Genomic DNA, 26600 nt, shown 5'->3' with positions numbered 1-26600 from the left:
ATGTGAAATTATTATTATTGTTTGTGAAGTGAATTATTGAATATTTTAAATTTTAATTATATATATATATAAATATATATACACATATGTTGTATATATATATATTTTGTAGTTACCTTATCCTATCACTCTCTACTCCTTCTGTTTTTCCGCTTAACGAAGCAAAGATTCGTACAGCAAAGTTACATAGCATTGGGAATATAAATTATTGGCAAACCCAATTTCCATAACACTGGGAAATAAAATTAAATTGTGAGAAAATATTAAGTTGTATTATTTGTTATTTTAATAGAGAATATTGGACAATTTGAAAGTGATTATCGTTAATAATCCTCATTGAAACCCATGTCAGATTTTATTATTCTGTAATATTATTTCTATCTATTTTAATTTTATAATAATAATTAAAAAATAATTAAATCAATTAAATTATAATAAAATTATTCATAATTATTTTATTTAATTAAAAAATAATGTGATAAAATAAGTTATAAAAATAAATAGTAAAATTAAAAAAATTAATTGACACATTTTAATATTTTCAAAATAATTGATAATTTTGAATAAAATAATTTTTAAATAGTGATAAGTAAAAATAGATGAAAGAGAAAATAAATATATAACAATACATGAAAAAAAATTGAGGTAAAGATTGAAGTAGAGTTGATTTAATCAGAAATACTAGTTTCTGTTCCAAATTAAATTGCATAGTCTTTTTCTATTCTAATTTAGTTTAATTATAATTTTCATTACAATTTGATTTAAAATTGAATTAAATTAAACTTATTAGTTTTAATTTAATTTAAAATTAATTTTAATTAATTTAATTTGATTAATTTTTATTTTAAATTAAATCAATCTGATTTTATTTTGATTTAAAATCAAACCGTGATCAAATTTACCGATTTCTTGATATTATATTGAAAATGCTCAATAAAAATAAGAATAGATGTTATATTAAAAAAATAATTAAAAAATTATTTTATTATTTTTAAAATTCTGATTATTTAAAAAAGATTTTTGAATGTGTTTTGCACACTTCGAAAAATATAAATTTATTTATACATCATAACCACTGCAAAAAGAATAATTGCAGCCTGACGTCACCGCTTACAAACTTATGTCACTGCAGAAACCCTAGTAGCCACGCAGTAGGCTCTCTCTCTCTCTCTCTCTCTGCCTTTGCTTCCGCCCTTCTCTCCGACTGTGTCTTCCATAGTTCATTTTGAGGCAGCTCATTTCTCTACGTTTTCGCACTTCCTTTCTTAAGAAATAACACATTTGCCACTGCCTTTATTTTTTTTTTTTTACAAATTCTTTAACGTAGTAGTAAATTATTAATTTTTACAAGGCGAATGACATCTGATATTAATAAATTTATAAATTTTAATAATTATATTGTTTAATTTTTAATATTAAATTTCTTCCATTAATACATTCATCCATCTAATTTATTATTAATTAGTGTGAATTATTATTTAATTTTTAAGTATTATTTATATGTCAAACTCATCAATCTTTCTAACTCAAAACATGTTAAAAAAAAAATACAAGATTTACATTGTTCTTCGTAGACAAGATGAGAAATTTTATTGTGATAAAAAAAAAACATAATTATTTATAATTCTTTAAACTTTAATTTTAGTGTGTTTTCATGTGCACTCCACTTCAATCAAATCTCATTTTTCACTCTAATTAGATTGTAGAATGAAAACTTTCGAGTTGAATTATAATTTGATTCTAAGAAAATATATTTAAAATTTAAATTAATTATAAATAACAGTTTTTATAAAAATTAAATATTAATTTTTATTGAATATTAACTATAAATTGTAAATTTTTAAAAGGAGTGAATATTTAATTAACAAAATTAAATTTTAAAGATTAATTAATATATTTTTATTACATTAATTAATATAATTATTAAAATTTAAAAATTAACTAGTGAATAAAAAAATTATTTAAATTAAAAAATAAAAAAAAATAACTAGTTGCAGCCAGAGAAGACAGATAGGGTTAAATTTGACAGGTGAATAGTGACAGAAAATTCACCATAGCATGTTGTATGCTATTTTTGTTTATTTTTGGGTAGAGAAGGGTTAGGGTTAATAAGTAATGTACTTGAGCTAGAAGGAGGATGGAAAATTGACAGGGTGATTTTCTGAACAAATATTGACCATTCATGTGCTATATGAAAAGAAAAGAAAGCATGAGAAAATAGAAGAGAGGGAGGGCCCCCCTGCTGCCAAGCACAACAGAATAGGAATATATAGCCATATCCATGTTCTAATTTCTCTTTCATACAGATGCATATATTCTTCTTCTCCATCACATGTGAGCTATTGGTGATGGACAACCACAAACAACTTGGTGAAATCACTCATCATTGCAGCGTATCACATCAGAAAAGAATAGAGAAAAAAAAAGGGAAATGGAAATCATATGCTTCCTGTCATTGCAAGTGAATATTGAAACATGCCCACCTTTGGAAATTGTCTAGGGCAGGCCCTGCTTGTTCAATAAAAACATTGCTTGCTCCTTGGAGGCGCTGCATGCTTCATTCGTATGATCAATATGTGTGGTGGTGGAGGAAAGGGTAAGGGGGGGCACTCATTTCTGGGACCTTATCACTTCAAATATTATTGCCTTTGGAATTAAGATATGGCATTTGTGGAGTGGAACATGCATGCGCACATGCCACTGAGTCCTAGCCACCGAACGAGACTTTTTTATATATATGTATAATATATTATAATCAAGATGGGCCTTCAAACGAAAGACACGTGCATTATACATACAATAGGAAGTACATACAATTCTAAGAGTCGAGCACAAAAAGTACTTGTATATTTGTGAGAAAAAACACTCAAATCTCTTATGATGGAAGCCTTGATCTCCTCACGTGCTATAAAAATATATAAGGGGCCGGATTCACTGATCTAAGTCTAAATATGGAGTCGATATCATAATGAAGTCGTATTGGATGAATTTAGTATCGAGACTTGGATTAAAAAAGTCGCCAACTCAATCACCCCCTACTGAAATCAGTCGGACTGTCTAACAGAACGCCAAAAGAATCATGGCATAATCATGAGGCAATGGTAGCGTCGTAACTTCTCAGTTGAGAAAACCCTGGGGTTAAATAACTGAAAAACCACCAAGCTGAAAAAGGAACAAAATAATGCTTATATTTTATTTGGAAAAAAGTAATTATAACTTAGGAGGATGTGATCCTAAAGGCAAGTTAAGAGTCCGAGTAATTCGTACTCCCTTCGATAGGTTTAGATCAAAACACTTCCGTGCAAGGAGTCGAAAGATTCATCACCTCTAAAGGAAAACTAGTCAAATAAGCCACTCATAACCTTAAATCAACCAACTAACTCTTGTTGTCATTAGCTCATGAATGTCAGAATAATCATGACTCTAGAGATGACCTGATTTGACTTGACCTAGTCATCAGTGATTGAGACAGTCTACTTGCGCAATATTTGCATATGTCAAGCTGACACTGAATACCCAATTCTATAAATGAAAGAACCTCCAACTTGAGAAAACCTTAGAAGAGAGTAAGGTACAAACTTGCTTTGATGATTCTCAATGAGACAATATGCTTAGAGAGATACCAATCAATATAAAGTAGTCGTATCTCCTAAATACTCGTAAAATTTACTCAACTCTGTCTTCGTTAGTCACGTATTGCAATCTTGCTAGCCCATCCATTCCTTAATCATCAAAATACACACACACACACACGGACACAAACACACACCCACACACATATATGATTTCATTAATAGGAAGTCCAAATACAAAGGCACCTAGTTGAAAACACAAAAACTTAGCTAGGCCTCTGATATAAGCAGGCCTAAAAAAGAAGGCTCACAATATAATAAAACAACAAATCCTAATTTTTATGGGTCTAGAACCAGAACCCTATAGAGGAAGAGCCAGAGTAAAACTAAACACCACCAATACCAACAGAGCTTGCATAGGAAGCCGTCAACAATGGAAATAGAGGAGATCGATAACAATCCTTCCAAACCAAATAAAGGATCTCCAAAACCAAGAAGCAAACCCAAATAAAAGGAAAAGCTAGGTTAACAACATACAAGAATGAACAAAGGTCATTGGAAACCACATGCATCGCATATCTTAGAATAGCTCACAGAAAGTGACGAGGTAGAGCACCGACAACAACTAAAGCCATTAGGGTTGGCCATATGTAGCAAAGCCGGTGAAAGACCCCTAAGATACCACATCCCATAAAAGCTAAACCCCTCTTAGAGCCATAGATATATAAGATATAAGGAAAACACTAGACTTCTATGCAAGACATCCCAACCAAAGCAACAGAACTCAAACAGTGCACACCAATAAAAGTCCTCATCGATCAGCACAGAGTCCACCACCAAAATTTTCACACACAACTTTATTTATACTTACAAACCCCACTCGAAGGTGGAGAGGACACAACTCACTTCCTAGAAAGGGGAGAAGGTCCCTTATCCAAATGGGGCAAAAAAAACTGCTAAATGATAGTCAAAGAGAGGCCAAATGCCTCGGAGAGAAAATGAAGAGGAGATAAAACAATTATTTTCTTCTTTCTTTACAACTCAAAGTAACCAGACTTTTTTCTTCAAAGAATAATCAAGCTGGTTGAGTTTTAAATCAAAACTATTAATTATAATTCTTAAAAGAGGCTTGGAATTCAACTATTAATGTTTTAATTTTGATTTTACAATTCAATTTTAATAAATCAACACTAAGATTTAGATAAGTTTAAAGTTATTAAAATCTATAATAAATTTTATTATTCTCAAAACTTAAAAAAAAAACTCAACATAAGACTCATATTAACATTGGAAGAATTCAGTTTAATCAAATAAAAACATATATATTTAAGATAGCCCAATTTAATCACATATATACATATAAATACACACACGTGTGTGTATATATATATATATATATATATATATATATATATATATATACACACGTGTATATATATAATTGTTATATATGTTGGGAGCATTAAAAAATAATATTCTTAAATAAAAAATCAGCTTCTATTTAGTTTTAAGAAGGTGAGATTTATGTATTTAGAAAGATGGTGTTGCCATGTTCAATTTTAAAATCAATTTAATTTTAATTTGATTTCAAATTTAAATGGAAGCCTAATCGAATTTAGGCACACCTCAATTTGGCTATCCAAATTGTGTTGCCATAAATATTCTTCTTGTAGGGTTGCCATAAATATTTTAATATGCTACTACTAGGGAAGACTAATTTCTTTTGCTATGTTTTCTTTTTTTATTTTGAATTACTTTCGAGTAATATATAATTTTTTCATTTATGTGAATTTTTTGTATACCCTTGTGAGCCTCGTAATGCAAATTACAGTTCAAAAATAACTTATTTGTTATATTCTTATTCTCTTAGAACCCATGGACCAAGAAAGTCCATAAAACGTCACAAACCTCATCTGGATGGGCCATAAACCTTAATGTGTAAGCATAAAAAAAACAACCACATTCTCATTAGTTATTTGGATACTAAGTTTTGATATTTTTTTTTTATCTAAATCTATTATAAATTTTATATATAAATACGTAATATCTATATATTTAGTTGGTAAATCTCATCATATATGTTATATGTTAAATTTACGATGGGCTAAATTTAGGTAAGAAAAATCTAACTTAGATTCCCACATGATATCTCACTAAGATCAACAATACAATGGTTTGTTGTTTTTCCAATTTAATATATTAGGGCATAGAACAATTAATATATTCTTTGTACACGAAGTGCTTAATTAATCGATTTTGGGTTGCTCTCCATCTGGAGCAATGTTGTGTTTGGAATCACTGTGAATGGCTTGTTGTGATTCCATCATACTGTTGCCTGTTGTCTGCCGCTTGATCCAATGTGGCTTCGTTATGAGTGGTCGGTGTTGGTCAGCCGCATTGCACTCGGTGCACATGCACTCTCTCTCTCTATAAACATGAGTCTCACTTTTATATAAGTAAGGAAAAATTTTTTTATTGTATTTAAAGGAATACTATTTTTTAATACTCATAATGTATCCAATAATTAACCGATTACCACATCTTAATCTTTCTCTGCCACTTTCGAAAGCTAGAAGTCTAGGGTTTGTTTTTAGCCTCAGGTACCTAACTTGGGTTTGGATTGAAAGACCAATATGTTGAATTAGGTTAGGTTGAACTAGATTTGCCCCCATTTAGTTGGGCCATACTGTGTTGTAATGGGCCCAGGCTTTGTCTACTTATATAATATATCATTATTTAAAAAAAAATAATTATGATTTTAATTATTATATAGCTTCATAATATAAATTCTATTATTTAAATATTAGTCCACATTAAAATATTATATTAAGTTATTGCATAAATCTCATCAATTCAAAAGTCAAAATAAATAAACACTAAATACTAGAATATATGATATAACTAATAGCAAAAGATTAAAAAAAAATTATTAAAATTAAAAATATATAAAAATAGAGATTAGTAAAGCAACAAATTAAACAAATTAAACATGTCTAACAAAAATAAATATACATTTAATTGATTAATCTAAAATTTGTATGAACGTTAAAAATTTCATTTAATTTGAGATTATATATTAGAAAATTCATTATATTTGTTCAAAAGTTACCTAATTAAATTTAATTCAATGATTAAAAATATATAACGCACTTAGGAAAATAATTTCGCCTCAATACTCTTATTAAAAAAAAGTTGGCGCTTAAATGGGACATATATAGTAAAAAAAAGCTAAAACCTTGAAAATCATGGAAACTCAACCGGTAATCACGTAAATTTGTTCTTTTATCATTACGGTGCGATCTTATTTATTCTCATATATATATATATATATAGGTCCAACTAATCACCATAAGAATTTGAGTTAATTATTAATTAATGGATTAATTAGGGCGCAGAGCCCCATCATCCATGAATTTCAACATTCACTTGACTTGATCTTTGAATTTTATCACTAGAATTTATTTTTTTATATCACAAATATCTTCATTTATTTTCAACACAGATGATGAAATAACAGATAGTTAAATATCAATAGTTTTCATTTTCATTATCATTACCATATTAAACAGAGATATTCTAAACCGATTTATTATGAATTTAAGATATAAAATATATAGTAAGATCTATCTATTAATATTTTAGATAAGACGAATTTAAATAAGAAAAATACAAATTTTATTATCATTGAGAAGGGAAAATTCCTCTATTAATTAATATTATGCCATAGACCATGTAACATCCACTATACTTAGGTCCTTATTCAAACCCAAAGCTTCTCACACAACATCGGACCCGTCAACAATATTGTTGTCACACGGCGGCAGCCCTGCATGCTCACTCTTACATCCATGCATAGAGTCGCATTCGTCCACCACCTTAGCCGTCGTGCTCCTCCCATTACTAGCAGTAATCTTTATCATCTTCCCACACCTTGATTCCCCGTTATACGATCCAGTGGAAAGCGCCACCACACGCTCTGAGTTGTCATGGTACTGCTCATCGCACTCTGATGGTGCTCCTCCTTCACCGTCATTTAAAGTCAAAATAGCTTTTGTGGAGGATGTCACTGGTGGTGAACATTTATATAGAGGTTTGTTTTCGCCTTTGCATTTGAGGAAACCAGAAGGCTTGCATTCTCCGCCGCATCCACCACACATGTTGGTGCCAATGTAAAAGAACTAAGAAATTTTGGAATATGAATTCTGATGTTTATTGCCCCAGAAATCAAAGATATATATAAAAAATTACAGCTAATAAATAGATTCCTAATCAAGCTAAACTACCAAAATTGTATCAGAATCATACAACAAAATGTAAGAACAGATGTGCACACAAAAATTCCTAAACAAATGCCATAAATAAATACAAAATAAGTGGCAGCTAACAGCTGCCTTTCCAATACCCCCCCTCAAGTTGGAGCATGGAGATCTCGAATGCCCAACTTGCGAAGAAGAAAGTCAAACTGATCCTTTCCCAACGCCTTTGTGAAGATATCCGCAGGTTGCATTGAACTACGTACATAATCTGTTCGAATGTTACCATTCAATATCTCATCACGGATAAAATGACAGTCCACTTCAATATGCTTGGCACGTTCATGATAGACAGGATTAGCAGCTATATGCAGAGCTGCTTGACTATCACAATACAAATTCATAGGTTCAGTATGCGCCACACCAAGAGAATTCAATAATTCTTTCAACCATTTAAGTTCACAAGTTGTAGTACTCATAGACCGATATTCAGCTTCAGCGGATGAGCGAGACACTGTCTGTTGCTTTTTAGTCTTCCACGAGATAGGGGATTCACCCAAAAGAACAAAATAACCGGTCAAAGACCGTCTCGTCAAAGGACAGCTAGCCCAATCAGAATCACAGTAAGCAGACAATTTGATATCACAATTGGCATGCAGTAGTATACCCTGACCTGAATTTCCTTTCAAATAATGCACAACTCTAACAGCTGCCTCCCAATGAGCTTTCTTCGGTTGTTGCATGAACTGAGCAAGAATATGCACACAATAAGACAACTTGGGCTGAGTTATTGTTAGATAAATAAGCCGTCCCACCAGACACCTATACTGAGCAGGGTCATCCACATCATCACTCTCGGTAAGGGCCAGCTTGTGATTTTGTTCAAGAGGAGTTTTAGCCGGCTTGCAACCCAGTAATCTAACTTCTGAAATTACATCCAACGCATACTTATGTTGACACAAGAAAATACCATTCGAGTTTCTGGCTACTTCAATCCCTAAGAAAAATTTCAGCTTCCCCAAGTCTTTCATATGAAAGCAACGACTCAAATAGTTCTTGAATTTTTGTACAGCGAAAACATCATTGCTGGAGATAATAAGGTCATCCACATAAATAAGCACATTCAATTGAATAGTCCCAGCTCGAAAAGTGAACAAAGAGTAATCTAAATATGATTGCTGAAATCCATAAGCTTTCAGAGATGCAACCAATTTCGCAAACCAACATCTAGGTGCTTGCCGCAAACCATTTAGAGATTTCCGGAGTTTACAAACCTTCCCTGATGATTGAGAAGCAAATCCAGGCGGCATCTTCATGTAAACCTCTTCCTCCAAATCACCGTGTAAGAAAGCATTTTGGACATCCATCTAATAGAGTTCCCAATTCTTTGCAGCCGCAACGGCAAAAAAGGTGCACACAGTAACCATTTTTGCTGTAGGAGCAAAAGTCTCCTGATAATCTATGCCTTCAACTTGATTATTTCCCAATATCACTAACCGCGCCTTGTATCGTTCAACACTTCCATCAGAATTGTATTTAATTTTGTATACCCACTTACTTCCTATTGCTTTTTTCCCAAATGGCAGATTTTTAACTGTCCATGTACCATTATCCTCCAAAGCCTGTATTTCTTTTCTCATAGTCGCTCTCCACCATTCATCCTTAACTGCTTCTGCATAAGAGCTTGGTTCATATCCTGTAGTAATGGTTGCCAAAAAATATCGCTGTTGTGCAGAGAATTTATCATAACCCACATAATGTGCTATAGAGCAAGGCGTACTTGAGAAATCAGATTGGGAAGGTGAGCATACTGAGGGGCTTGTTTTGATGGCGTTTGTCACATAATCCTTCAAACGAACACTAGGTTGCTTGGCCCTTTGTCCCCTACCTAGTTGCTCTTCAACAACTTCACCTCTATCCACTCCCTCACTGTTTTCATGGATCAATTCTTCCATTTCAGGATTCACCTCACTTTCTCTACCTACACTTTCATCGTGCTCCTTTCCCAAGTTGTTCTCTAAACCATCAACTTCATCACCCAACTCCTCAACTCCATTTTTAATGAGTTCATCACCCATTGTTTTCTCATTTGCATATGGAAATTCTGTTTCATACCATGTCTCTTGATACAAAGTTGTAGGCCCTGTAAGCTAAAATGAGCTTGATTTTGATGATAACAAAACTTAATGAAATATACATTAACCTTTTGTGCATAAGTATTTGAAGTGATTTTATAGGTCATGATATGCAAAGACACTGATGGAAGGACTATTCTATTGACATGGCTGATATAAAAGGAGTTTATCATCTTGTATAACACAAAACGAATCAAAGTCCATGAAGAAATATGATAGAAATTAAGTTCTTAGGTCCATTGTACAAGATTGGAGAATTTATGCCATTTGAGACTTAAAATCAATTTTGTTTTCAGATTCAAGGGTTTAGAAAGTGTTTTTATATCATTCCTAAGGTTTTTGAATGGTCAAAATAATTTTTACAACCTTTCTTCAAAAACTCAAAATTTCAATTTTTAAGTCAGGCAGTAGCGAAATTAATTAACCCGTTGCAAAAATTAGTTAACTAGTTTTGATGTCTAAAATTCTCTATCTTACAAAACTAGTTAACCGGTGAAAATTTTAGTTAACTATTTTTATGACCTGACCTGACTCAACTCTGCTGCACGACTTTCTAAGCAATAACGGCTAGTTTTTTGAAAATTAAAGAGCCATTGGACACACTCTCCAGCAGACGTTTTTGGCAATGAAAAGCACCTATAAAAGGCATCATTTACTACAATTCTAACTAATGAAAGTGTTCTTATTCATAGTGAATTTATTGTGGTTTTTAAAGCTTTCATTCAATTACTCTTGAGCTTGAGTGGCAAATCTTCTCTCTCAATCTTCTAGCATTAAATTCTGTATTTGAGAGTTATTGAGAGTGATTTCTTCTACACCAAAACCTATTTAAGGTTGTGTAAGTGTGAGGACACACTTGTGGAAGGTTTTCAAGCACCTTGTGAAGCTTGTGGGAGGTTTTCAAGCACCTTGTGAAGCTTGTGGTCTTTTGTGGGAAGCAAAGACGTTGTAAAGGTCCTCAAGCACCTGGGAAGCTTGTTGATATTGTAAAGGCTTTGAATCTTGCCATTGAAAAGATCAAATAGTAGAGTGACTCTCAAAGTGGGACTTTGGGAAGAGTGGATGTAGGCCAAGAGAGCTGAACCACTATAAACATTGTGTTTGATTCTCTTCTTCCCTTAACTCTTTAATTTTCAGCACTTTGATTTTCTGATTATATATTGAATGTGTTGAGAATTTGTTTTATTGAGCTAATATTGCAAACTCTGAATTATATGTGAGAAAATACACTTGATATCAAGTAATTATTTTGTGTATGAGCTAGTATTTGTGCATAACTTGATTGATTACTTAAATTACATCCTAGGAACAGAGTTATACATATACATAGAAGTGCAAAGCCTCAATTTTTCATTAAGTCTTGAGCAACGACTGAAAATTTGTCTAAAGCGTCCAATTCACCCCCCTCTTGGTCACTTTCTTTGGGACAACAAAAGTATTCTTTAGTTTCCAAATCATACAATCTCCATCCCTTCTTTTCAAATGGATACCCAACAAAAACACACCTACGACTTCTACTACCAAATTTATCTTTATCCCGATTCAGATTATGCGCATAGCACAAACAACCGAAAACCCGAACGTGTTTGTAAGAAAGTACTTTTCCAAAGAGCATCTCATATGGGGTTTTACCATTTAATAACATAGATGGAGTCCTATTAATCAAATACTCGGCTGCAAGTACACATTCTCCCTAAAATTCTATAGGTAAATTTGCTTGGAAATGCAAGGCTCTTGCCACATTAAGAATATGGCGATGTTTTCTTTCCACTCGGCCATTTTGTTGAGGTGTTCGTACACAGGAAGTCTGATGCAACATCCCTTGTTCATCAAAATATTCTTTCAAGCATATAAATTCACTTCCATTATCACTTCTGACAATTTTCACATTTTTTTCAAATTGGCGTTTAACCATCACAACAAATTTCTTAAGAACACAAGCTACTTCTTGTTTACCATTCAGCAAATATATCTAAATAGCACGAGAGTAATCATCAACAATTGTTAAGAAGTAAATTACTCCACAAGAAGTTGGAACTCTATAAGGTCCCCACAAATCACAATGTATCAATTCAAAACAACCATCAGCTTTATTGTCACTAGAAAAGAAAATCTCTCTTGTTTGCTTTGCTCTAAAACAAACTTCACAAGTTTTATTAGTTTTCCTAACTATGCTACCAGCTTCTGGAATTAACTCTACCACCTTATAAGAAGGATGACCCATTCTCTTATGCCAAAGCTCAAAAGACCCCACATCAGTTACCTTGCAAACATGTACCGATGTCACTCCCTTGAGAAGGTACAACCCCTCGCATTGCTCACCCGCTCCAATCAGGATCCTCGAATTGAGGTCCTGTATAGCACAAATTTTGTTAGTGAGTTGAATAAGCAAATTTGAATTATTAAGTAGTTGTGATACAGAGATCAGATTGCAATTCAAATTTGGCACATAAAGGACTCATTGCAATTTCAAGTCTCCTCCAAGCAACACAGTTCCTTCTTTCATCGCCAAGGTCTTTTCTCCATTAGGTAACCCGACTGAGCATGGCACAATGTTATGCAATTCACTAAAAAATGCGAACATTCTTGTCATATGATGGGAAGCTCCTGTGTCAATAATCCAAGGAAATATCCTCTGCGTACCTGTCAGCCTCTCATTGCCACCATTCTGATAAGAATTCAACATGCCCAAAAAGCGTACTTGCTCTTCATTTAATCCACTAAGACCCTTTCGATCTGAATCTGTCACAATTCCATGCCCACTATCAACTCCAGTTGCTTGTGTGGCATTGGCACGAGCAACTCCTCCCTTGCTACGTCCTGCTCTATTGCCAGGCTTTTGACCACCTCCTCATCCAGCAGCAGTTCCACGTGGTCTATTACCCCACCATTCTGGATAACCTATCAGCTGGAAACAACTTTCAGCATCATGTCCCTCTCGGTTGCAATTAGAACAAATTGAGGATTTGTCTTTATCCCCCCCTGAATTTCGACTTCCTGGTCGAATTGCAAAACTCATAGGATTGCCTCTTTCTTCCTTGGTTCGTGTCATAGTTCGCATCCGCTCTTGCTGAACAACCATAGCATAGGCACGATTCAAATTGGGCAAGGGTTCAGTGTTCAAAATATTAGAGCGCACTGTTCCGTTTCCTTCTTCATCCAAGCCCATCAAAAACTGATGAACTCTCTCTCCTTCACGCTTTCTTTCCAATTCAATGGTAAGATTGCATCTGCAGCCTGCACAGATACACACTGGTATCTGATCATAGTTGTTTATTTCATCCCATAACGTTTTGAGTCTTCCGAAATAGGACACGATCGGTTGACCTTCCTGCCTACAATTCGCCAGATCCGATCTCAGTTGCTGCATTCGTGGACCATTCCCAATCGAGAACCTCTGTTTAATATCCTCCCACAGATCCTTTACGTTCTCCATGTGAGAGATGGTCGAGCGAAGCGTCGGTTTAATGGTGTTAAACACCTAAGAAACCAGCATAGAGTTAACCGTCCACCAATCTTCGAGTTCCAGTGAGTCATCTGCTGGTTGCTTAACAGATCCATCAATAAAACCATATTTCTTTTTGGCCCGCAATGCAGTCCGCATAGCTCGCGCCCATTCTTCGTAATTCTCGCCCTTCAACTGAACTTGGGTAATCAAGTTACCTGGGTTGTCATTCGAATTCAGTGTGTAAGAACTAGAAGTTTTCTTCCCTGATCCAGAACTCTCATTTTTCTTTTCATCAGCCATGGCTCTGATACCATGTAAAAGAACTAAGAAATTTTAGAGTATGAATTCTGATATTTATTGTCTCAGAAATCAAATATATATATAAAAAATTACAGTTAACAAATAGGTTCCTAATCAAGCTAAACTACCAAAATTGTATCAGAATCATACAACAAAAGGTAAGAACAGATATGCACACAAAAATTCCTAAACAAATGCCCTAAATAAATGCAAAATAAGTAGCAACTAATAGCTGCTTTTCCAATAGCCAACATCTGGGTCATCGTTGCACTTGCCTTTAATGCAAATGAGCTGGTCCTCGCAGTCATTCAGGGTTCGACATGGGCCATTGTAGGAGGAGATGGCGTTTGTTGGTGAAGCAAAGAATATGATGATGTTGAATAGGAGGGAAAGAGAAACCAAGAGAACAGCATTTTCCATTATCGGCTTGCTATGACTGAGATTGGGTCGGTGGGTGATGGAATAGTAGACGTATATCCATACATCTATAGTGCCAAAGGGCACGAGTTACGTGCATCCGTTGGTTTGTCTATAGTCGGAATACATTTTCAGAAGGGAAAATCTTACGTAGACTCATCTAACATATTCATGTATTTAATAGTTATTTCTTATTGCATATATTTTATATATTAAATTTATATTGTATTAATTCTAAATAAAAAAAATAAAAAAAGATTTATTTAAAATTATTGTTTATTACAATCTTAATATATATTGAATGCTAAATAATAAATTGGTTCACAAAACCATGAAAAAATGTATTTTTTTATATACAAATTAATTTTGAATGCAATTCGAATTCGAGTTCGAGATAACTTCATAAACATTAAACTAAACTTCAATTTATAAAATTTATATAAATTTTTTATATTGTAGAAAATAGAAATATATTATTTCCGTTCCATTTTAAATGCTTGTTAAAATTTTTCATACAAAGATTAAAAGAATGATTTAAAAAATATTAATAATTGACTAAACTATCTTTGTGTATTTTTGGAATGTAAAAAATAATAAGAATTAAATAAATATATTGAAAATAATAATAAATAAGGGTAAAATTGAAAAAATTATATATTTTTTAATTTTTTAAAATAACAAATAAAGTGGGACAGAAAAAATTTCTAAAAATGGGATGGAGTGTGTATGGCATATAGCTACTAATTGAACTTCTCTTATCATATATTAATTAAACTAAAATCAATGTGCATAAATTTATGTGACTTCATCAAACAATTTGTTTTAAAAATAGCTATATATCATTCTCCTGTTAAGAATATTATGTTTAATTGAACTTGATATATAGTATGAATATGACCATTTGATTTTAAGATTTAATTAAATTAAGTATAAAATTGATATATGATTTCTTTTTATTTTAATTAAAAGGAGCTCTTAATGATCATTATCTTCTAAGTCTAAAATCCACAATTAAATGATCTTATAACCCCTTATTTAACTCACTCTATAAGGAGATTTACTCACTGAGCCATAGTGGGTCTCAAGATTTCGAGAATACTATTTGTTCATCCATGGTAGACAACAAAGAAAAGTTTCAGTCCTCTGCAGTGAGGGGTTGAATCGGGTGTGGATGCATCCTTAGGCAGAGCCACATTAGGGCCAAGGAGGGCACTGGCTCCCATGGAATTTCTGGATTTTTTAGGGATATATTAGTAATTTTATTAAACTAATATGAAAGTTTCACTTTCTTTTTGTCCTAGACTTTGATAAACTAATATTTATTATTTTACATTATTAATGTGTAGTTAGTGGACTAAACAATTCATTTTCTGGCTTAGAGATAATCATATATTATTTTATTTTTTGTCTTCAATTATCTATAAGGAGAAAAAAAAAAGTTCTTATCTTTCTAGAGAGATAAGGTTATTGACTGTTTGTCATTATAATTTCATTCTTAATTATATTTTTTTTAATGAGAAGAAAAAGTATAACATATGTTATAATCATAATCAAACAAAGTCTCTTTTTTTAAGGAAAATGATAGGAGATTAATCATATATTCTTTAGATTTATATTTTAATATATAAAATAAAATTGATATTAAATTTATATTTTTATGTTGTTAATTATAAAATTGAATTGTCAAAGTAAAATTGATCATTGATCTTATTAGTTACATGAAAATCTATTTCACAATAAAATATGAGATGAATTATTACATGATTGTTTGATGAATTACATTAAAAAATATATATTTATAAGTATTAACAAAAAATTTATTATGATTAATTAGATTTCAATTAATAAAAAATAAATGATAATCATTATAATTTATTTATAATATTTTATTAACTTTTTATTAAAAATTTTATTATTCACTTATGTCTATTTTATGTATATTATTTTTATAAATTATGTATTTTAATTAGATCCTTAAAAGAATTCCTGCCTGGATGCATCCAACACCCAATATAGAAATTGTGTGGAAGAAGCAGAATCCAAGTTTTCTTCCCATAATGGATAAGGGTCCAAAATAATTATGGGCAAGTTGTCTGACTTATAAGACCTGCCGGCTAGTGGGCAAGTGGCTAGCCACAAAGTCACGCAAATTAATTCAGAAATCAGAATATGTATTCTTCTTTCACGTTTACCCTTGGTTGTCGTTTGTAGGACGCCCAACCTGGTGGCTACTATTGAAACATGCATAGCTCCTTTAATTGCGCAATAACTAGTTTCATATTCAAACTGAAGGATTTTTCTTCTTAAAATTTTGTTTAATGTGGAGTTTTTTTTTTAATTCAATTTATTATAAAGATATATGACAAAATTCATCCATTAAATATATAAATTTTATATATTTATATTTTTAATTTATAATAAAATAAATCTAAATAAGAAGTTTTTTCTCAATTTAATTATAGTTTGTTGAGTCTATTGACCCATATTTATTCTATATTTATGAAAGGTGATTTTTTTTTAACTGAAAAAAAAAATGATACAAAGGAAAAATAGCAAAATGATCCACATTGTAAAACGGCCAATTTATTAGTCTCTCCCCCTAGCCAGTGGGAAATGGAGACTTTCAATGTTCACTAGCTGTATAGATTATTAAAGTATTTTCATCCATTTAATATTCATGAAAATAATAGGTGAGTGAGGATACTTTCTATGGCAAATACCCATTGAGTTGTGGATAAATTATTAAGTGTATTTGGTATATATGTTTTTTTTAAAAAAATAAAAATTTTATTTTTTAAAAATTAAGAAAATTTAATTTTTTTATATCTAAAAAAGCACAATATTTTAATATTTAAAGTCTTCATTGTAATAACTTGCATATGATCATACATAGGGTCACTTCATCCTTCACTATTTAGATTGAGATGTAAATATGCAAGCTAGACAACATTAACTTGATTGTCGTTTTATTCTTCTTCTTTCTTCTTTTATTGTAACTAAATGACAACCTAACGAGAATGTAATTTCAAGGTGGGGTCATCATTTCGTTGTTAAACTAACCAAACGAGTCCTTAACTAGCTAGGCCATTGACCAAGTAACATCCACAACACCCAAATCTTTATTCAGCCCCAGAGCTTCCCAAACCGCATCAGACCCATCTACAATGTTATTGTGACAAGGTGGCTGCCCTGCATGTTCACTGTCGCACCCATTCCTCGAGTCACATTCATCAACCACTTTTGCTAACACACTCCTTCCATTTCCAGCTGTAATTCTTACCATCTTCCCACACCTTGTTCCTCCGGCATACCACCCAGTCGAAAGCGCCACCACACGCTCTGTCTTCTCGTGGTACTTATCGTCACACTCAGATGGACCACCACCATCGCCGCCTTTACTGAAATCATTCAGAGTTAGACTAGCCTTTGTTGAGGAAGTGACTGGTGGAGAACATGAGTACTTGGGGTATGATTTTCCGTTGCATCTAAGGGTTCCGTACGGCTTGCAATCACCGTTTGAAGGCGGCGCAGGGTTGCTTCCTGAGCAAGTGTGGGTTCCAACTTCTGGGTCGTCGTTGCATTTGCCATTGATGCAAATGAGTTGGCCGGAACAGTCATTTTCAGTCCTGCATGGGCCGTTGCATGAAGAGATAGCATTTGAAGGCGGCGGAAAGAAAATTATCATGTTGAAGACAAGGAAAAGAGAGACAAAGTAGACCGTGTTTGCCATGTGATCGCTAGCTAGGAAGATGTTTAGTATTTCTAGTGTGCATGAGAAATGAAGAACTAAATCATGTATTTATAGTTGGTTTGTGTCGCTATTATTATTATTTTTAATATCTAAAAATTTTAAATTAGGGGATTGATTTTGGAGAAATCACTTTTAAGTGAAAAAAATATGGTCTACCCACTTCTTATAAATAAGGAAAATTTTAATATTTTTATTTAAAGTAGTACTGTATTTTTTTAGTAACCGGTAGAGTGATCGATATTTAATTTAAACCGAATAAATTGAACAAACTATAATAATTTAATTTGATTTTAAGGTAATTCAATTCGATTCGATTTTAAATTTTAAAAATTTTAATTTTTTTGATTTGGTTTGGTTTTAGAGAAAAAAAAGAGTTAAACTAAACTGAACTAAATTATTTTATTAATTTTTAAACAATGTTAATTTTATGGATAATTTATGTACTATATTATTTTTACATATATAAATTATTTAATTTCATTGATTAATAATTATTAGGTTCAAATCAAAATCAAAATTAGACAAAATAACTTAAAAATCAAATATAAATGAAAAATCTTCAAACCAAATCGAACTTGAATTAGAGCAGTTTGGTTTGATTCGATTTTTTATATATTTCAATTCAGTTCAATTTTGAAAATATAATAATTCAATTAATTCGATTTTAATAATTTGATTCAATTCGATTTGAACTGAATACTCAATCTTAAACTCGTGTATTTAATAATTTTCTAATTTGTGAAGGAATATAAATAATAATTTTATATTCTCAACATATACTTATTCCCTAAATTTAAAGAATAAAAATAGGCTCACTTTATTTTTTATTAAAATATTTAATTAAAATATTTAATTAATAGATAAAGACGATCAAGTAGTGTGGTAATTCAAGTTTTTTCTAAAATTTTATTATTTAATAAAATATTTTTACTTTGAAAAAGAAAAGAGACGGTCAAATTTAAACGCTAAAATTTTTAATTCGAACAGAGTGATATATATGGTGTTGAATTTAAAAATTTAAATTTAAAAATGAAAATTAAAATAATTTTATATCTTTACCGATAAGAACATTTAGTTTACTAGCTTGCTTATGACTGCTATACCACAAGCATGTGTTTGGACCTTTGTATCAAAGGTCGTATTCCACATCATTTTCTTGGAAAATAGAATAATAAAAATTTTATTGTTTTTCCTTCTACTATAAGAAGAAATGAGCAAGAGAGTGTTTAATTTAATTTATATAAATCAATTAAATATATTTATAAATAAAAAATTATAAATAAATTAATATTTAATTTGACTTGTAAATTAAATAAATTACTCAAGGTATTCTTATTTATAATTTATTTTAAAATTATTTTTTTACTAAATAAAAGATCGTATGATCCTAATAATTTTAAAAGTATCAACATTTTCCGTATTTTAATAACCACAATACTCAATTATATATTCACTTAAGTCATTTTAATAAATTAAGTTCCTTTTAAATAAACACTTAAAATATTTAAAAATTAATTTTAAGTAATTTTATTAAATAATTAATTATTTATTTTTAAATTAATTTATAAATTAAAAAATATGATTAAAAGTAAGTAATTAAACTAAATACTATCTAAATAATTAAAATACTAGCAAAAACAAAGAGCTAATAAATTCATTTTTAACTTAATTCATTTGCTTCTTGTCTTTTTATTCATTTATTTTTTTTATAAGCAAAATTTTATTAATATATTTAGAAAAATCTTAGTAAGCACAATCCAAACTAACCTTGGTCGATAAACCATTCTAATACACCCAACTTAAAAATTACGATGTTAAGTGAAAAAATTCGAAGCAAAATATGAAGTACAAACAGAAGACCAAGTGCCTGTAGCTCTTCAACGAGCTAGCCAAAGTATTCTTGTCTATTTATTAGATGTTAATTTCTTGAATTCCTAACAAAATTATTATATTCTTTAACTTAATTGACACGACACGGTGATGTATATATTTGTTGCGTGATAAAAGCAAGATATTTCAACATTTTGTCTTCATTTTTCTACCTCTAACCTACATATCCCTGTCAATATAATGCATACTGCTTTTGCAAGATCAAAAACCGATTGAATCATACAAATCCATGGGAGTGGAAAGAAATTTTGCCACCTTTGCATGGTATATAACAATAAGATAATTAATCAACATTGGTTCTCCGAATTCAGCTTTGTTTTTCATTGCAGATTGATTAGCAAAGCAAGGGATTTCGAGGCTGACAGATTTTGTTGCATTTCTCTAATGATGAAGCTTTATGTGATTGATATTTTTTGATAGTTTCTGGTATGCTTCTTTGTTGATGTTGATATTTTCTCTGCGATCTGCTGCTGTTGTTTTTTTGGTCCTTTTTTTTTTTCATTTTCTGTTTTGGCTCCTTTGCTACATCTAGAGACGTTATATAATACGTACATCAGTAGCATATATATATATATATATATATATATATGAGTGAATTTGAAAAATTTACAATCACTTTGTGATTTTTTTTAAAAATAATAATCATATTAGCATATATGTCTAGCTATTATTGAATCATAGTGATACTGTAAAATTACTCTTCTATTGGGTTTATTTTGGATTATTATACTTGGAGCTATTTTGGTTTTAGTTGTATTTTTCCGTTGTTTTATGTCTTTGGTATCTGTATTACTTTCCAATTTGGTTTTGTATTGGTCTTCATGTTGTTTCTCCCTTGGCATGCAACATTCTAGGTCAGGTCTATTTAGACCAGTCAAATAATTGAGGTTAGTTAGATATTCTCATGTTAAGTTTTTCTGTTATTATTAATAAAATAAAATGCTTATAAAAAAAAAGCCTTAAACTAATGGAATGAATCAAATCATGTTGTCACACATTAGTTTGCATAAGAAAATTATAATAATTAAATATAAAGACTTGGGCAATCCACCGATTTCAGTTAGCTTTTGTGATTGAATTAGATCTAGTATATATTTTTTCTATATGGTATCAGAGTCTACCCTTCCTTCGATGTTGGGCCACTCACATGTGTTCACTCCTGGTAAAAGGTTGTCTGTGCCTCATCAATTGAGTTAGATTTGGTCCATTTTATCTACAAATCGGATAAAAAATTCTTGGTCGGTTCCATTTTATTTTCTCTCTTTTTCCAGTTGATTCAATTTCTATAAATTTTAATTTCAACACTTCGATTAATTTGATTCCCTATTAACTTATTAGGTACTGTGTGAATTATTTGAAATATGGGAAAGAAATATCATTTAGCTAATATTTTCAAGGGCGGTGCAAATGGGTCCACAGGTTCACCAATCATTGATGGTTCTACAGCCACTAATACTACATTACATGCAATACCTAAAATTACTATTTAAAAAATATATAAAAGATTATTGGGCTATGCAAGAAATATGACTCATTTATTCCTTTTTCAATTTTTATCATTATATCATTTTTTTTTTTTTTAGTTATTGGGATAAGTGAATTCTTATATATTTATCCTTCGAAAGAATCAAACATAATAATTTTTCATCATTCGGCTCGAACCGATCAAATTCATACTCTAGAAGTGTGGAACTCTCTTTTATGCTCAATTTAACCCATGTACTTATTATAGATGTTCAATTAAATCCATTTGCAATTTTTTGTCCAAATTAGCCTATAAATTCAAATTAAGCTCAATTAGTCAAAAAAATAAAGAAGTTCAAGAAATTTAGTAAATAAAATCAAGAAATTAAACTTCATTATTGTTTGTCTAAATCAAGAAATTTAGCTCAAATTTTTTAAATTTTATACTAAATTAAATTTAAATTAAAATTTTAAATTTATTAAAAAAAATAAAATGTCCTAAATTAATCATTCATGAAATTCAACATTTAGCCAAATTCTTTTGGTGGTAGGGAAGGGATGTACCAGTGTTAAATATTGAAAAACTAAAAACCGAAAGATAGTGGAAACCCCAAACCTTTTATCAAAACTATTATGTTAGGTCTTGTTCGGTAATAGCTTTTAAAGTAGGATTTAGTATTTTAATTTAAGTTAAAATATTATCTATCTTATTTATATTATTTGATGACATAATATTTATATTAATATTTAAAAATTAGAAAAGTAATTCATAAAAAGTGACTCCTCTTAACTTTTAACGAATGCTTTTGAATTTAAATGGTTGAGCAGAGTGCCGACCCTCACATTTCTCTTTTAGCATCAAATTGTTTCATAGTAATTTTAATTAATATATTAAAAAAATATTTTTAACAGTAATTTTAATAATTATTTTAGTAAATAAAATTTAGTCTTATTTAATTTAATAGTTAAAAACATGGCAGACTTAGATTTAAGTATTCACTATCCTAAATCTCTATTAAAATTCATTGTAGTGAATGTAATGAGATTGAATCACAAAAACACATGATTTTTTTTGGGCCTAATTGGGTTCAAATTCCACTAATTATGGGCCATAAGATGTAATTTACAGAAAATAAGCACGGGCCGACAATGTCGTTTGGCCCACGAGACGTTTTCTCTGTGATCTCAGTTATGCGTTGCCGTATCGTTGGAGGAAAGAAACATAGCTTGGGCGGGAATTTTAAATTAAAAATAGGTTAAATCCATTCCCATGGCTCGCTCTATTCTTCATTCTCGTACATAATATTGACGAGAAAACGATCAAAAGCAAATGTAAACAATCTCCAAATCGCATGGATGCCCTACACAGTTCCAAAAAAATCTCCAAACTCAACACCATAAACGGCAGCGTTTCCCCTATCAACACACGCTTTAACGCCGACTCCACGCTCATCAGATACCTTCGCGGTGGATCTCCGATCACATCCTCTCCTTGTAATGCTAAAAACGACGCCTTCTCCTCTCAGGAGTTCAGCTCCAGCAGAAGCAGCTTTGGAAGGTCCTTGTCGCCGCTGTCATCGATCGAAAATGTGATGTCAACGCCGGTGTATGGGACGCCTGTCAAGGTTGTGGATCATGATGTGCTGGTGATGGATGGGATTTTAGTGGAGTCTGTTTCTGGAGGTAGGGTTTCTAGGTCTCTGGCGTCTGATTCCGGTGATTCGTCATCCAATTCTTCGTCTTCTTCGCCAGGAATTAGCGTGTATAAGACGGAGCTATGTCGGTCTTGGGAGGAATTTGGACAGTGCCGGTATGGCTCCAAATGCCAGGTCTCTTTCTTGTTCTCTAATTTATTTACGACCGTTAGATTTATTGATTGTTCCATCTAAGAATAATAAAAGTAGGGATGGTGAATTTGACATGCTTACTGATTAAGAAACAATAGATCTGATTTTCACTAAATCAAGGATAATTATTCTGTAATCTGCAATTTGATTTCTGTTAGACCAAGCATGGGTCCTACAAAGAGCCTAGCTCAATTAATTTTCCTTTATTGATTTTAGTTCTTAAGCGGTGGCAATTAAAAAGCATGTATATAATGTGTTTAACACGCCGTGTCTTTTGAAATCGGGGAATTTAGGGTGAGTAGCCAAGGAAAACAATAGAAAATACTGTGTTGCTTTTTACAAGTTTGGTTCTATTTTGTTTTTCTGGTCGTCACATGGTGGATGATAGGTTTTTGTGCCTTATCTTTGCAGTTTGCGCATGGAAAAGAAGAGCTTCGACCGACTTGTTTCCCCATGAAGAGCAAAGCTGAAGTAAACGCTATTTCTTGATCTTTAAGAAAAGGAAACCTTGAATTCTTGATGTTAATTATTGGCAGAAATAAATCAAAGATTAAGACGAACATTGTGCTTATCTGTTTTCTGTTTATGTAGACGCATGCTTTCAAGTCGCACACCGCTGCTTCATATTCTTTTGGCCAGAAGTCGCGTTTCCTCATGGCTGAAGGAGCGGTTGCAGCAAGCCATTCCAAACCTGAATACAGGAACAGAAGCCCTAACATCGCCAGCTCAAGCATCACGCTGGCGCAACGCATCAAACCAGAAATCCACAACAAAAAACCTCAAGACTGGTCGCCCTTGGATGATGGCATTAAAGTTGCCTTGCCAGGTGACGTTGACTATTCATTATCAAGAAAAGATGTTGATGCCTATATCCATAGAATTCTTCATGGCCCAAGAACAGGAAAGAGGTTGCCTGTGTTCACTGAATTTTGCCTATAGTAGTTATTACTTACAAGAGTTTCTCTGGTTGCTTATAGCCATGCTTAGTTAGGTTTAGCTGTAATCTTTTTTCCCCTTTCAACTCATCAGAGCAAGTATTGATTTTAGTTTGAGCATAAGCTTTGTTGGGAATATAGCTGCATGAAGCTTTACATTCAACTTTACTGATATTGCAATTACTACTGTACCAAACACAAGAAATATTAATAGATCTTGAAGATAGAACAACGAACAGAAAGGCATGAATTGATACTGTCATTATTTTTTGCAATAAAATACTTTTCTGTATTTTTTTTTTCTCATGCCTGATTTCACTTTTTGTCCTTTTCATTTGTATATTTCTGGTTATTTTTGCTTGGTAATAGTCTGGCTGCAGGGTCATTACCTTCATGTCTGTGTGGAAAAGCCAAAAATTTAACTTAGGATGTAGATAGAAACCAGAATGAAATTCATAGGACAGAATCCCGTTCTTTGACAGAATTAAATCCAGGTCAATGAATTGGAAATAAGTCTTGACTTTTGAAGAAGACAAAGACACCCATTTTGAGGACACTAATCATTTTGAGAAGCAAAAGTTAGGGATGAAAAAAGTTCCCCAACTCTACCCGCCTCACCTTGAATCTAATCAATTTTTTTTTGACCTTTTTATTAAAAAATAATTTATTTTTATATATTTATATATTTAAATATTATAATTTTAACAAAATATATAAATATATTGTTAAAATAATATGCAAAACTTATATTCCAGTTATATTTTACTTTTTAATAAATAAATTTATATTACACACTAATAAATTAAAATAAAAAAAAAAAGAAAACTCTCTACGTGAAAACCCGCTCTGCATTGCACCCGGATGAGAAATGCCCATCCCGACCTCGAACTCCTGTGGGGTCCTGATGGGAGGAGCGATCCCACTCTCGACCTGCCACATTGCCATTGCTAGCAAAAGAAGCTGATGGTCCCGTATTAAGTCAATGGTGAGGAGCGTTTTTTCAAACACATATTGCAAGGAAGGGCTGTACAGGCAAAGTTTGTAAGTAAGCTTTTAATTTAGTTGATTGTGAATGCAACTGATTGTATTTATATTTCCATTTGTGTCTTAATTTGCATGTATATGTATTTTCATTTACTGAATGAAACGCAAGAATTGTTGGCTGACTACATATGAAGTGGTAACCAAGTTATTGCAGATCAGATTGGCGACCAGGTGCTTCTCACTTAAGCATACATTAAGAGCTTGGGGCATAGATCAAAATCCGAAGTTGGTAACATTCCCGTATAAGAATTAGGGAGTTTGCCAGGCTATTAAGAAGTATCAAGAGGAGGCTATGGAGTAGCAAGAGCCTCTTGCACAGCCTTAGATGGAATATAAACAACGAAAGAATGTTTTGTTGAGTTAACAGCTCCGTTAGAATGCCAAAAATCAATAATAGAGACTCTGCTTGCGGCAGGATTTCACTTAGCTTCTCCATAGAAAGGCACAGGCACGTTCTTGCCGTATTTTGAGAGGATAACGATCATTTAGTAGCTGTTTTCCTTATCGAATTTGCATCTTAAACATATTAACTAAGCATTATTTCGATTCCTGGAAAGATCTGTAAAATTTATAACATGCTTTTCCTTTGGGTTTTAGAAGTTTTAGTGGTGCTTGAGGGAGTTCTTTTGTCCAGGGCTTTAGCTACAGGTACGTTTATTTTGAAAGAACAAATAGTTACTTTCTAATTATGTTTACTAGTTGGATTCAGTAATGCGTCGGACCAAAATTTTCTATTCACAATTATATTGAATGATTTTTAAATTGAATGGGACTTCGTTAGCAAACGCAGGATGCACTCCTTTTTTTTTTCTTTTTTTTCCCCATTTGAGGCCCACCCATCCTTTTAGAATACCTAAAGTTGAAGTTTTGTCGGTATAAGCAACGACCTACAAGTTATGAATTGAATTTGTGTAGTGTGAGCAACATGGTTGGTTGCGTTGGAGTTCGCACTGCATTTTCGTGACACTGTGACTAGAATTGCTCTATTAATTTATTATCATGTAAGTACTACGTTGTATAATATTTCTTTTTTGGCATGCCTCCTTGTCTAACTTCTTTTTTTATGGTTTGATTTACTGGGACAGTTGGATTGGGCACTTGGAAGTCCTTTGTAGAACTATTGTGCCGGGAAATAGGTAATTCTAGTTGATAACGGGGGTTTTGCATTACCAATAAATGGTTGCTGTTCTACTAATTTGGCAGCAACCCATCTTGGAATTTTACTATCTTGTCATTATATACATTTATGCTACTTTGGTTGAAGCATTATTTTCACAAAAATTCCAGAACCTTTCTTGGTCTTTCTTGCATTTGACTGTCGAGTTATTCAAAGCTGAGAAACCTATCTCGATGGCACTATTGTAGGCCTTTTTTAGTTTTTATGCATTAACAGTATTGTGATCTCATTATTAAACACAGTAATATACATTTGCACAAAGATCTACATATATTGTAGCTGGGACTGCATTCATCACTCTTGTGTGCATATGTCAACCAAATACAAGTTTGTAAATCATCAAATAATAATTTTTGTTCCCCTCTGA

At 31.8% G+C, this 26600-nt stretch overlaps 3 protein-coding genes across 3 annotated transcripts; 1 reads left to right on the top strand and 2 right to left on the bottom strand.

Annotated features, from left to right (window-relative positions):
* Nucleotides 1–7290: 7290 nt before the first annotated feature.
* On the bottom strand, nucleotides 7291–14128 carry LOC110661904 (kiwellin-like). The gene is made up of 2 exons (XM_058148223.1): nucleotides 13961–14128; nucleotides 7291–7750 (listed from the first exon to the last, which is right to left on the bottom strand). Exons 1-2 carry the CDS (start codon nucleotides 14126–14128, stop codon nucleotides 7349–7351), a joined length of 570 nt encoding a protein of 189 aa, XP_058004206.1. The 3' UTR covers nucleotides 7291–7348.
* A 2930-nt stretch (nucleotides 14129–17058) lies between these two features.
* Nucleotides 17059–17914, bottom strand: LOC110661895 (kiwellin). Its single transcript, XM_021820721.2, has one exon. The coding sequence runs from the start codon at nucleotides 17853–17855 to the stop codon at nucleotides 17205–17207; it is 651 nt and encodes a 216-aa protein (XP_021676413.2). The 5' UTR covers nucleotides 17856–17914; the 3' UTR covers nucleotides 17059–17204.
* A 4576-nt stretch (nucleotides 17915–22490) lies between these two features.
* Nucleotides 22491–24254, top strand: LOC110664183 (uncharacterized). The gene is made up of 3 exons (XM_021823756.2): nucleotides 22491–23059; nucleotides 23489–23548; nucleotides 23669–24254. Exons 1-3 carry the CDS (start codon nucleotides 22583–22585, stop codon nucleotides 24014–24016), a joined length of 885 nt encoding a protein of 294 aa, XP_021679448.2. The 5' UTR covers nucleotides 22491–22582; the 3' UTR covers nucleotides 24017–24254.
* The last annotated feature ends 2346 nt before the right edge of the window (nucleotides 24255–26600 follow it).

Source organism: Hevea brasiliensis, chromosome 6 (assembly GCF_030052815.1).
Source record: "Hevea brasiliensis isolate MT/VB/25A 57/8 chromosome 6, ASM3005281v1, whole genome shotgun sequence".
NCBI classification, from domain to species: Eukaryota; Viridiplantae; Streptophyta; class Magnoliopsida; order Malpighiales; family Euphorbiaceae; genus Hevea; species Hevea brasiliensis.
This window is presented reverse-complemented; position numbering and strand designations above follow the sequence as displayed.

Coding starts and splice junctions, on each gene's coding strand:
- LOC110661904 (XM_058148223.1), bottom strand. CDS start 14,128: ATGGAAAATGCTGTTCTCTTGGTTTCTCTTTCCCTCCTATTCAACATC. Junction 7,751..13,960: donor AGTGCAACGATGACCCAGAT/GTTGGCTATTGG, acceptor AAAATTTCTTAG/TTCTTTTACATTGGCACCAA.
- LOC110661895 (XM_021820721.2), bottom strand. CDS start 17,855: ATGGCAAACACGGTCTACTTTGTCTCTCTTTTCCTTGTCTTCAACATG.
- LOC110664183 (XM_021823756.2), top strand. CDS start 22,583: ATGGATGCCCTACACAGTTCCAAAAAAATCTCCAAACTCAACACCATA. Junction 23,060..23,488: donor GGTATGGCTCCAAATGCCAG/GTCTCTTTCTTG, acceptor TTATCTTTGCAG/TTTGCGCATGGAAAAGAAGA. Junction 23,549..23,668: donor CCATGAAGAGCAAAGCTGAA/GTAAACGCTATT, acceptor CTGTTTATGTAG/ACGCATGCTTTCAAGTCGCA.